Source organism: Aquila chrysaetos, chromosome 26 (genome assembly GCF_900496995.4).
Source record: "Aquila chrysaetos chrysaetos chromosome 26, bAquChr1.4, whole genome shotgun sequence".
In the NCBI taxonomy this organism is placed as follows: Eukaryota; Metazoa; Chordata; class Aves; order Accipitriformes; family Accipitridae; genus Aquila; species Aquila chrysaetos.
In genome coordinates, this window is record NC_044029.1 from 16,586,804 (window position 1) to 16,600,240 (window position 13,437).

The 13,437-nt window shown below is 47.7% G+C and overlaps 1 protein-coding gene across 2 annotated transcripts in view; it reads right to left on the reverse strand.

The window, feature by feature from the left end:
• The window catches only part of HMGA2 (high mobility group AT-hook 2), a 121,255-nt gene extending 111,997 nt beyond the window's left edge, over positions 1-9,258 (reverse strand). For both annotated transcript variants that reach the window (XM_030003180.2, XM_030003181.2), the window contains exons 1-2: positions 8,134-9,258; positions 5,355-5,441 (exon numbers count right to left, since the gene is read on the reverse strand). In XM_030003180.2, coding sequence (XP_029859040.1) covers positions 5,355-5,441; positions 8,134-8,244 — 198 coding nt within the window. In that variant the 5' untranslated portion in view covers positions 8,245-9,258. The remainder of the gene's footprint in view (positions 1-5,354; positions 5,442-8,133) is intronic.
• Positions 9,259-13,437: the final 4,179 nt, after the last annotated feature.

Here is a 13,437-nt window from a genome sequence, read left to right on the forward strand (position 1 = left end):
ATTCCAAGGGAAGAGAAAGACAAAACGCTTCTGGAACACCCAAAAAGAGCAGTGGCAGGCCAGCGGTGACGATAAAGACATGAAGTTTAGGAAAATATTCCCCCTCTTCCCCTCAGGATTTTTTTTACTTTGCATTTTGCAAACGCAGCCTGTATTTTCTCCAACAGCACAAGACTGTCTTTTAATTTAAGCGCTTGAAGAAAGGTTTTATTGCATATCAGACAAATAATTCAATGTTTCTCCATATAATTTCCAAGTAATTAATAAGAAAAGGAACACGTAAGTGCCTAAGCATTGCCTTTCCTCTGAAACAGGTATTTGCATAATCAGAAACATGCCAGTCTGTCAGCTCTTTGCTTTAATTGAAGTGTTGCCTCTGAAGCTCGGAACAAATCCAGAGAGCCCCAAGCCACCCAGAGGGAAGACGGATTCTCATCTGGGCAGCAAGATGCACGTGTTCCCAGGCACCCGACGCGCAGCGGTCGGTACCTGCTCAGTCGGGAAGGAAGCTGCTGCCGTCACCCTCTAAAGCGCTTTTTGAAACCGAGATGTGTTTGGCCAGGGTTTTCTTACCATTTGGTGCTGCGCTACGAGGCGTGATCTTGCTCTACACAGCTAAGACACGAAATCACCAAACTTAAAGGCGGGCCAGGTATGTTATCAAACACAAGTTTATGGTATTTCATGAAAAACTATGAAATTTCTCATAACCAATAATACCAACACATCATTTTTGCCATGTCCCGTTTTAGGAACAGAACTAGATTTACTCGCTTTTAAGTGCATGGGGTTTCTTTTGTCTCAGGTGAGAAAGATGGGCATTCCAGTCACTGCCGCCTGGAAGGGAGCGAACAGTCCCCAGGCAGATTTGCAATTCCCCTAAACCCTCCATCCAAACCTGTTTCCAAAGAGCTGCTGTCAGCAGCCCGGGGACTGACTGCCCATCAGCTCTGCCTCCTCCTTGCATAAATGTGCCGTGCCCAGACAGAAACCCAGGCTGTACTACTGAAAGCAATTAACAAGACAAGACAAGTATAAATAATTGAACGGCTGTAAAGTGCTCTTTGGGCATCTATCTATTGTCAAGGAAGATCTCAAATGCAACAGAATCCAAATTTGAAGAACTCTATCCACTTTGCAAAATGATCTGCTGGAGACCTCAGATAAAACGTGTCAGAGCTGTAAATCAGGTGAAATAACCGAGAGTTCTGGGGAGTAAGATCACTGTTGTCAAAAGACCTTGCCCAGGAACGTGCCCCTCTCCTAAAAAAAAGTTATTTTCTTAAAAAAAACCAACCCTCTTAAGAGAAACTTAGGCATTGGCTAGATACAAAAATATCACACTTCCCATGTCCTGTTTTACCCATTTTAATTCTAAACAGGCGTCAGTCTTCTCCTGCTTCTCCCATCTTGCTCAAAACGCCTGATTTTGAGGTCTCTTATTTTTTAGGTACAATAACCATGCTACGATCACTTGATAAATCTGATCTTGTTTTCCCTTTAAGCCTGTAATGACTAGTGTTGGTGAGAATGAATGAAGCATGGAGAAGCCAAATAGATTTTCATGAACCAATTTAGGGCAGAGTCCTGGTCACATGCGCCTTTTTTTTTTTTTTTTTTACCTTTGGACTGCTTAACTCAGGGACATGCCTTTCTACATACCAAACTCTGGCCATGTAACGTAGAGACAGTAGTAAGAGCAGTCACACACAGTACCACAAGTTCTGGTTTTCAGAGGATAATATTTCAAGATCTGGAGGTATTTGCAGTGAATTTCACTGCATCCTAACTACCAGAAAACTCAAAATACTTAAACTGAAGGTGCATTCTACTACAGAGCCTTTACTTTTGGGTATTCCGGGGATATCCCTTGACATTTTCTTTTGAGACGAACACATAGTAGCTACTACTCCTTTTTTTTAACCTCACAATTGTGTTTCCTCCTTCCAAACAGGAGAGTATTTATGCCTATACAGTATTTTTGTCAAGCCCAACTACAGGAGCTAAACAAAGAAAAGCCCTTGAATGCTTAAGGGAAATGCGACGGGCTGGGAACACAGCTCAGCCTAACAAATAAAACTCAACCACAGAACACCCGGGAAACTAAAAAGGAACATCCCTACAAGGGTCTTTCCACAAAACTAGCTGTTCTTTAGGAAAAAAAATAAAATCTTCACTTTTTTGCTAATTTTTTACAAATATTTTAAATGAATAACAGAATGACTTGTTTAAAGACACAGACTTCAATAACAGCCTAATTGTGGGGACTCAAGTACAAGATGATTAAGAGTCTTTTTGCATCTATCTCTTCTCATCTGCTAACACGTTGTGTTCCTTCTGTTCCTGAAAATTAAACAATTGAGAAATGGTTTGGTTTTCTATAAAATGCAGTTTACCTTTTGTGTCCGGTTTATAACAAGTTAGGCATGTGTGATATGCATGGCTTTTAAAAAAAGGCATATTACCTAAAATTAGAGTAATTGCCACATTATTAGCTGTCCAATTGGTCTTGCAACATTCTGTATGCATTGTCAAGTTTCACATTGCTAATTTCCTAACAAGCACAGTTTGTTTTCAGATGCCCCAAGGCCAGTTTACTAAGACCAAACACAAGCTCCGAAAGCTAAAAAAAAAAAAAAAACAACAAAAAAATCCCATGCACCAAGAAATTTTAAATACACAACACAACCATGATTCCAGGATAAACTGTCCCTCAACTGATTTAGGGGTATTTCCTTTTTGAAGTATAACAAAACAAAGTCCCAGTTCTGGAGTATTTTTAACTCGCTGCCAGTTTGTGCAATACATTTTTAATTGTGATGTGTAATGGTTTGCAAGAGAACACCCAATCAATTAATCATGAGTGCCTTCTCATGGCTGCCCGGTGGGTTCTCCTGGCCAGCGTTTATCTTACATGTTGTGAACACTCTCATACATTTCAGAGAGGTCCCTTTGGAACACACAGGCCACACACTACTCTTTAGAAATTCCAGCAATTTCCAGTAGCGTGGTATAGTACGCTGGTTCACATGTAGCGGGGCTTAGGCTAAGTTAGCCAGCTCTCTTTCTGAGACTTGAGACAGGCTCTAGAAAACCTTAAATAAATACATGTATGCATATGTATGCGTAAACATGTTTACCGCAAAATCAAACATATAGGTCGCTCTTTTAAGAGGTGATACCCTCACCACCAAATGAAGCTTTCTTACAGTGCCAAAACCTTTCCATTCGTATTACTGTTAGGAAAACTATCAGAATTAATATTACATAAAAAGATACTTTGAGATGCCTGGTGAGAAGCTGAACCATTTTAGACAGGGTTAATTATCAATTTGGAAAAAGAGCTAAAATATTTATTCGAAATGTGATCTCAGTGACTTTCTTCTACTAAGGCTTTATAGGTGTTTTACGTTTTAGAGGATATATCAAATATTTATATACTTTATCTACAAGCCTAGAAACAAATAAGACTTATAATTACGTACCCCTCAACATTTTTTTAATGATAAAAAAGACTTGTGATCGTGGGTCAATTTTTCACATTATCAACACCCAAAAGGGTTTGCTTTAATTAGAGCAGTAACTTGATGCATTCTGAAAATCAAAACGTTACAATGAAATTGCTCAGTTCATAAATTAGATTAAAAAAAAAACAACCGCGTGTACCAGAATCATCTGGAAAGCTCTTGATTTGATATATCTACATATATATGAATGTTTTGAAGTTATTTGCCATTTATACTGATTTCCAAATCACTCATATAAATGAAATAATGTTAATATTTCTTTTAGAAATATCTTTTTAAAACACATTTCTACACATTACTTAAAATTTAATCTTATTACAAATATTTCTCCTAGGAAAGCCAACACTCCTAAGAGTAATATTTAAAATACTAAAGCTCACATTTGGATTTGCTAGACTAATAAAAAACTGCTCTCTCTCTTTTGAAGAGTGAAATTTAAACTATTTTAAAGTGAATCTGAGGAACATTTTTACTATATAAAGAAAAAAAATCAACATTTTAAGCTCACTAGGTTGCAGAGTACCTTTGATATATTTTAAATACTTAACCTGTAAAGCATTTTTTACTAATTCATGAACTTCTTGACAGAATATACTGCTTTTTTCCAGCTCAGAATGTAAAAAACAATTTTAAATTTAAAGAGAGTTGTAAAACATCCCTCAAACAAATGCTGAGAACACTTACAACAAAACAGACATGAAACCATAGTCACCCCCTAATAATTTAATATTTATCAGTAGTTGCTATAGTAATTCATAACACTGAAAACTATCAAACTTAATATGGTCAGTACCATAGGCATATTGAAAAATGAACCATAATTAGATGAGGCCACAAATACCTTCCACACACATTTTGTCACAGATCTACTTAAAAGACACTGATACACTTAAGCACTACAGTTCACTACCAGATTTTGTAAGCTTTTGTTTCCAATTTAGTACCTGTAAATTAGTGCTAACTGCTGTGTAACCATCAACATAAACAAAACTCCCGTGTTTGTGTTCAAGCCTATACACAACTATTTGCCTTCACTAAAAGATTTCCTACGGAAAGGTATTATTTGCCTCCATAGCACAGTTTTCTAACGCTGAGCTTTCCCCAATGCAAATAAAATTAAGTCACATTTTCACGTTGTATTTGTGATGTAAAGTCCATGCACTAAATGCAGTGACTTCAGGGAGCTTCTCCTACAGCTAAACGCATTCAGAACCACCAGAACAAAAGTTTGCTCCCATCACCAAGCAGAAGTAGTGGCTCAGAAGACTAATAGCACTTCAAGTAAAAGTCTCTTTGAAACAAGATATAGTAGGCTTTTACTGTAACTCATAGTTTACTTTACCATCACATTTTAAAGCTGTAAATTTCAATATATGCACTCATTTCCATCAACACATAATTGGATTTACTTCTAATTAACCTATGTTTGACAAAACACTTAGCTTTAATATACAGATTGGGTCTGTAGTAGTAACGACTGTAAGAGGGCAAGAAATTAATCTTCCTCCTTCAAAAATCTTAATCGAGAAAATAATATCCTTAATATTGATTCCCTTACTAGATATAGGAGGTCTCAGTAAATAGATCAAATACATTACGTTATTTCACTAATCTGTACACTATTCAAAAAGCAAAGCTTACAGGTTCTGTACCTAGGGTCTTCGTGCAGCATGTTAATTCTAATCTTAAAAAGGCAAAATACATGCTTTATGTAGCTTCCATTATTAAAAGGGTTCCAAGCCCACACTTCACAGCCTAAATGACTGGATTTTTTGCTACCAGTTGATGAAGAAACAGCATTAGGAACTCTCTCTAATAATCTCTCACCTTCTGAGCTGCTTTAGAGGGACTCTTGTTTTTGCTTCCTTTGGGTCTTCCTCTTGGTCTTTTAGGAGATGGTTCACCAGTTGGTTCCTAAATACAGGAAAACACGCTATTGTGGCGAGAGGCTACAACTAACCCAGATCTGAAGGATAAACTATAACTGAGAAGTTACTTAAAACATCATGAATTAACAGTATAAATAAATAACACAGTATTTTAAATGCAACATGAAAAATTAAACAACTCGAGGTAAAGGAAAAACATATTTTGCACAATAAGAGTTTAACTTCCCTTGTAATTGCATAAAAAACTTGGAAAAGTTTGCATGGTCTACCACGTAAGCTATAGCAGAAAACACATTCTTAAAAGAAGATGGCTCTGATTTCCCTCATGTAAGAATGATTATTCAAAAAATAATAGTTACCCATTTAATTTCAATTGCATTTCATTATAGCAAGATACAATTTTCACATGCAGTTTCTAGCACAAACTTGGGGGGAAAAAAATAGTTAACGACTCGAAAACTGTAAAGTAAGCTTAGACTACTTTCTCTCTCAAGGGCACAAATATTTGGGAGGGATTTTTTTCTGTTGTTCTGCAGTCGGCATTATATTCACACCTATTCTCCACACAACTGATTTGTATTAAAGTGCAAACGTGAAAGTTTCTTCAAATCGAGCATTGGCAAGGCAAAAAAACTCGACGAAAGAAAATACCCGAAACAAAAACCCAACTCGAAAACGACTCCACAGTAACACTGATTCTTTCAGCTATTTTCTTAACTAGCTCCTCTGCCTGACAGTAAATAACCAGTCCTTCAAAATGGGTACGAATTACTAAGAGTTCGGATTCCAAATATTTATTCAGTGAATCATAAATACTATAAAACTCCTCTAGTCCTAAATATTATACATTTCATTCGGATTACAGGATGTGGAAAGACTAATTAAACGCAGTTTGTTAACTTAAACCAGCCCCGAAGCCCGCAGCGCTCGCACTCCCGGGTGGGTGACGGGGAGCCCGGCGAGGGTCCCCCCGCCCGCCCCGGCTCCCAGCGCCGAGTCTCCCCGGGCTGCGCAGCTGGGCTCCGCGCCGCCCGGGAGACGCACTTTTCTTTCTCTTCCATACATTCAAACGCTACGGGAGGGGGGAGGAAAGAAAAAAAAAGCAGAAGGAAGGGCCGGTGCCGGCTGCTGGGGCTGGGCGAGGGCAGCGCGGGGGGCGATGCGGGCCGGGGGGCAGAGCCCGCAGCCGCGCCGGGGGAAGAAGCGGCAGGGAAGGCAGAGCGGGAAAGGCAGGGGCTCGCTTTTATGGCTTTCCAAGAAGGGCTTTCTGGGCAGTTTGCAGGAGCACATCGCGGGGGGGGGGGGGACGGGGGGGGGACGGGACGGGGACGAAGCAGCCGGGTTTCCCCCGGCTCGGGGCTCTGCTGCTCAGCTCCCTCGGCGGTTTCGGAGCCCCTCGCCGGCTCCGGTGGCAGCGGGCTGATGCTAAATGAATGGGAGTCAAACCTTTTTTTTTTTTTTAAAGCCCGCGGAAGCCGCTGCCTTTAAAATGAGCTCCGCAGGCAGCCCGACTTCCCAGCCGTGACTTCCGAGGGAGGCACGGAACGGGCTGCGAACAACTCCGCGCTGCCCCCGCCAAGCTGCCGGCTTCGGCGGCTGCGTCCGCGGGCGGAATCCCCCCTCGGTGGCGCCGGGGAGGGGGGGGGAGTCTGCAAAGGGCGGGGGGGGGGGGGGGGGCTGCAAAGCGCAGGGGTCTCCCGGGCCGCTTGGCCCGGCGGCGGGGCTGAGCGCAGCTCGGCATTTCCAGGCGATGCGACAATGGCACTTCGGGAGAGGAAGGGAAGGGAAAAGGGGGGGCTGGTTTGGAAATAATGCACGGATCGAGCAACCTTAGCGCGGGTTCAGGTCTTGCCAGTCAAAAATAGGAGCCCGGCGCGTCCCTTTCGGGGCCCGGGAGGAGGCTGCGGGTGCGGGTGGGAGGAAGGCGGGCTCCGCTCCCCGCGCCGAGACCCGGGAACAGCCCCCCCCCCCCGCCTCGACCTGCCTGGGAAAGCGCCGGAGCGAAGGCAAAAGGTGTTGCAAATGCACGGCAAGCCCCCTCCGGCTACCTCCCCCACCTCCCTCGGCAACGGGGGCACCTCTCTGCGTACGACGAGGGGGGTGAGGGGGGAGGTGGGGAAGGGGGGGGACGCGGGGGGGGGGGGGGGAAAGCAAAAAAACCTTTGCGACTTTCTAGACACCCTCCTCTCCCCCAAGCCCAGGATCTAGGGGCAGTCAGGGGCTGGGCTGGTCAAGCTCGGAGGCGGCAGCAGCCCCCGGTGGGACCCGCCACACGCACACGCACAGATTGAGACATTGCGAGGGCTGAGCGAGGAGGGAGACAGCAGCCCCGTTCCCCGCTCCTGGCTTTCGCAATTTCAAAATCAGCTCGAAATGACCCAGCGAGCGCTGGTTGGTCGGAGCCGCGCTGCTCCATGTTCCCCATTTACATTGAAAAGCCCCGGCTCGCTCCCTGCACAATAGTGAAAGTCCCTGGGCGGCAGGCAGCACCCCGCGGCCCCCCGCCGCTCCCGGGCGAGGGGTCCCCGGTCCCCCGTCCCCCCCCCCCCCCCCGGCGAAGCCCCTCGCTTCGCCTCTGCAACCACCTCGCCGGGAAGCAGCGCCCAACAAAGCCCCCCGCCCCGGCTCCGGGACTCCTTCGCTTGCAGCATAATACGTACATGTACATGCCTACACCGCTATAGATCTGCGGCTCTACGTATCTATACGATACTGACTTGTGGTTGCTTCCTGGGTCTGCCTCGTCCTCTCTTCTGAGGCTCTGCGGTTGCAGGTTGCTCCTGGGCAGCAGTGGAAGGCTGACCGGGTCCCTCACCTTGTGCACTCATCGTGACTTCTGCTGCTCAGCCTTACACCAGTCTCTCCAAAGCACCTTGGAAGGGGGGGAAGCAAAACGAGCTCTTGCTGCTTTTGCTGCTCGCTGCCACCACCACACCGGACGTCCTGGTGCTGCCAAAAAGGAGAAGAGAAGGGGAGGAGGAGGAGGAGGAGGTGATGGTGGTAGTGGTGCTGGTGGTGGTGGAAGAGGAGGGGGAATGAATCTCTCTTACAATTTAGGAATGGTTAGTAACGTGAAGCAATTCAAAAGCGGGGAGGAAAAAAAAAAAAAAAAGAAGAAGAAAAGGCAGAGTAAATTGCGACCCTGGAAATGCAAGGAGAGAGGGAAATACTCCGAGGGTAGTCGGAGCAAACCAAGAAGGGCGAAAAAAATCCTACAAATTGAAAGCAAGTGGTGGCTATCGCGCTTAGATCGGATCAGGACAAATTAAGATAAGACACACTGAAAATGGACTGAGAACACTGCACGATATTGCCAGAAGCATGCACCCTGGGAAGACGGGGATTTCGGCAGCAGCGGGAGCAGCGGGCAAAAAGAGCGATCATTTAAAAAATAATAATAATAATAAAACGATTTGGGAGATTGGGAAGAGAAAAAAAAGGGGGGGGGGGGCGGTCCTGGGTTCGTGTCTGCGATGCGAGCTGCCGGGACTGGAAATACTATTATGCGAGTCCTGCCCACGGACTAAACTAGGATGAGGGTTTTTTAAAAAAAAAAAAAAAAAAAAAAAAAAGGAAAAGAAAAGAAAAACCACCTTTACCCGTGGGTGGAAAAACCGGGAGGGGGCTGTGCAAAAAAAAAAAAGGGGGGGGGGGGGGAAGGGGAGGAGGAGGCAGAGCGAAAAACCGAAAAACCCAGCGGCCGGGGACTGGCGGCCGGCCAGATAAAACACGAGCGGCCCGGCAGCCGGGGCAGCGGCGGCAGAGCACACACCGCCGCCGCTGCCGCCGCCTCACGTGTCCCGCACCGGCCGGGCCCCGCCGCCGCCGCCGCGGCAGGTTTAAAGGGCCAGGCCGGGGTCTCGGCGCCCCGGCCCGCGTCCCACCGGCCGCTCCCGCCCAGCGCCGCGGCGGGAGAGGGCTCGGTACCCCCCCCACACACACACACTCCCCGCCGGAGCGGGGCTGCGCGGGCGCGGTGCCGCCGCTGCACGTGGGCGCCCCGCCGCCGAGCGGAACAAAGGCGGCCGGGCCGGGGCCGCCCCTGGGCCGGGCCCGCCGGGCGCCACCCGCGCTCCGGCCGCGGCGGGCGGGAGGGGAGCGCGGCCCCTTCGCTTGGCCGGGGAGGGCCGCGCTCGGCGGTACGGGGTGTGCGGCGGGCTCGGGGACGGCGAGACGATGGGCGGCGTGCGCCCGCCCGGCGGGCCGGAGCTTCCCCGGGGACGGGCGCGGGGGAAAGGAGCGCTGCCGAGGAGCCCTGCCCCGACTCGGTGCCCGTGAGCGCGGCCGGGCCGGGCTCTGCGGGTCCTGCCGCAGCCCGCACGCAGGGCGTCCTTCCCAGCCTCCCGCCCCGGTCCTCTCCCGCGCAGACCGCGGGTAGGAGACGGCCGCCAAGGCCGGGGGGGGGGGGGGGGGGGGGACGGGGACCGCGGGGTCTGTGCGCCACCCGAAGAAAACGCTCACACCTGGGCTCCCTGCGCGACCCCGGCCGGCATCTCCGCCAGCCCCACGGCTCCCTCGGGGGCTGGGACCCGGGCGGGGAGCGAGCCCTCCCCGCGGCTGTGCCCTCGCAGCCTTCCTCCCCCGGGCAGGGCTGGAGGGAGGCGGGAGAGCCCCGCGCCGGAGAGGGAAGGTCGCGTTCTGCTGCGCGGTGCTGAGGAGGGCAGGGAGACCGCCGCAACGCTTTCCCGCACCGGCTGTCGAGATACATCCAGCTGTCTCGACACCTTACAAATTCTTCGCTCTCGACGGAGAGGAGTAAAGAAACATCACCGGGCAAAAAGTGACTCCGGTCAAACGTAGGCGATCGCTGACGGGCGAGGACTGTGCTGAGGAGACAGCTGAGTTATTTTCTGTGGAATAGGGAAAGTACACTGCAGACAGATGGGCTAAAGGAAAGAGTAATCCTAGAGCACTTCTTAAGGCTGAAAATATTCCCAAAGTGTTCTTAATCCAATCACCAGCCTCCCAAAGCCTGCTTCCCTCCCATCCCCAAAAGCAACCAGCTATGGAAGATGGACACAGTCCACCTGTTAAATCTCACAGCTATCAGAAAAGTCTTGTAGTCCCAACTATGCTTCGTAAAATACTCAGTTCCCGCCACACCGTGAAGAAATCCGCAGGGCCCTGCGTCCATTCTGTACATCAAAAGATTAAGCTGCTGTATGAGATCAGGATTCCAAGCGGAGACTGTAAAGTCTATAGTTTAAAGCGTAGCAGCAAATAACTTTTATGACATCCATTAATCTCTTTGAAGCATATTCGTGTATCCAGTTCTCTGAAAGAAAGTGGTACATGCAATTGCTAAAAGCCTGTAGCTCCAAAACTGCCGTCTCCACAGATTCATCCTATATGGGCTATTAATAGTTCCATTAGTCTTCCCTTGAGTAGTTCTAGTAACAGTACCGTAGCCCAGAGATTTTCTACATACAGCCATAAGCAAATAATCTTCACGGGGGAGCAATGTTCCTAAACTCCCTGTTCGAAAGCTGTTGTGGACAAGAAAGGTCTTGGCGCTTGCACTGTGCCCAGCACAACAGAGTTTGGGTCTTTCTAGGGATGGCTGCCTACAGATTCACTATCGTAACAAGAATTGGTATCAGACGTCCAAACAACTACGGGTCTTTCATTTATTTGAAACTTCTCGATTCCCTCCTTAACCAAAAGTTCTTAGATTACGAACCAGTATGATATTCCTGATGGCAGCTCTGGGGATACAAACCTGTCTAGACTAAACCAAAAACTCGTTCTTACATCATTTATATCCAGAGTACCTTAACACAGGTAAGCAACACACGGCATCCCAAGCCCAGAAAGCCCGACTTCCTCAAGTGGCTGGTGGAAGCTGAGAAGCCAGAAACAGCTCCTGGTTTTGTTCCAGATCCCTTCCCGAAAGAGATGTGGTAACTGTTCCTTCCACTGTTCCAATCCATCCTCTGACAGTATGGATTATTGCTCCATCCAGTGCAAACACCAGTGAATATAACTGTATAATTCATTGAGGAGAATACTGCAAAGTTACTGGCGTAGAGATGACCTACTTTCCGCCAGCTTTGGTCTGAGATTTAAGCTTTGGTCTATCAACAGAAGTATTAATTGTCAGTGCTTTTATTTTTTTTTTTCCTGGAAGCATTCATAATAGGGTAGGAAATCTATAAACATAAAATAAGGCCTGGTTTCCACTCTCCACGAGCCTACAAACTCAGTAAATTTCCAAAGAAATTAGAGGAACTGCCTACAAGATTAAGATGGAGGGAATCAAAAGTAAGATGGAGATTTTGCTACCTAACCCGGGACACTTATAAAGAGGCCGTTTGTTACTCAGTAGTCAGTGTGACGGCTTGGAGAGGGTTAATTGGCCTCTGTTCCCAGGGGGGATCTTTTTAAACTGTGCAGTCTAACAGCAGCGATAGTATTTTGCATCAGAACACAGAACTCCAGGCTGCAGCAAAGTATCTTTTAGAAAGACAGAAAATTGCAGATTAAATAGGCCTTGGAGATTACAAGGACCCCCCTCCCCCCCCTCCCTTGCTCACTTCTTCATCCCTGCAAATCAACAGGCTCATGCCGTGCACCATCACGGGGAGATGTCACCTACAGACAGCAACCTAACATAACCCATACGTAACTATAACTAACTCCCACCTGTGGAAGTCCGGGAGCTCAGATGGTCTCAGCTGGTAGTGCATTGCACGAGGAGAGAACTTTTTTTTTTTTCCAAGCTGCTGTGTTTCCCCGAAGGTCTGCAGTGCAGCCTGTGCTATTGGAAGCGTGTCACCGAGTTTACAGCGCCTGCTCACCGTGCACGTAAGAGCGCACAGAGTCAGGGCACCCTCCGTTCTGCTCAAGGGCGGTCCTGTTTTCTCCACCCTAGTTCTCATGGAGCGTGAGCTACTCAGAAGGGATAGTGATAAGGCAAGACTAAGGCCCTAGCTCGGGGGGAGCAGCAACGGTTTGACTTTGAAAGAGGTCTCGGCCAGGGATGGGAGAGCAGATGGTGAAATTCAGGAGAATTTTTCTGCCGTTTCCTCAGTTCTTCAAGGAGCGTACAGCTCTGCGCTGCCTCAGAGAGCGCCTCAGAGGAACACTCTTGGCCTACCAGTGCTAGAGGCTACCCTGCCCAGAAGGGTCCTATACTGGGTGGGTAGTTCACTTTTGTGGCCAACCAGAGCAGCCAAAGATCTTTACGTAGTCAAAGGCTATGATGGGTACTCAAGGAGCCGGGAATCCTGATATTCTGTTTCTAGAAAACCAGTCCTCCCAGGAGAAGTACACTTTGCAAGTATTGTCCGTATTTGTGGGAAAAGTACTTTTGTTTTCCCTGGTTCTTTTTGAATGGACTCCCTCTGGTCTCTGGGGGTACAAGAGCGAGAAGAGCAGGCACAGGACCCTTGAGTGCACCTACCAGACGGGCCAGGGGGAATCGCCACTCTTCCCCTCACTTCTTGTCATCCAACTGGGGGAACCAACAGCGGCTGCTGCTTCAGAATCGGCAATCTGCAGATGGCTGGGAGAATGCTTTAGGGAAGCATGACTGCGACTGACAAACAAGACCCAGAAAAGAACATTGAGGCTCACTCTCAGGCCTTGTCTGCACTGGGGAATTTTCTTCCCTCCTCCAAATTCCCACCATTGCTAATATGAATGCAGCTGCACAATTGTTAGGGATGTTTGGAGTCATAATATATGAGTTTTCATCTCGTCAGCCATTTGCAGCACTGTGTCAATTAACCCTCCTCAGAGCAGGGTTAACTGATACAGTGCTGAAAACGGCTGCTGGAGCCGAAAGCTGTCTATACTAAGGCTCCCATTGTTGCTAACCCTGGTGCAGCTGCAGTGGAATCAGCCCACATGGGATTATTTTGGTAACAATTCTCCAACCTAAAAGCAGCCTAGAAATGCAACATAGCCACCTTATGGGACAAAACGGGCTTCCGCTGCACCTCAACAGCTATGCACCTAGGCTGTCACCCTTCATAATGAGGTTTTTCTTACAGTCCTTTCAGTCCAGAAGGTCCTTTTTG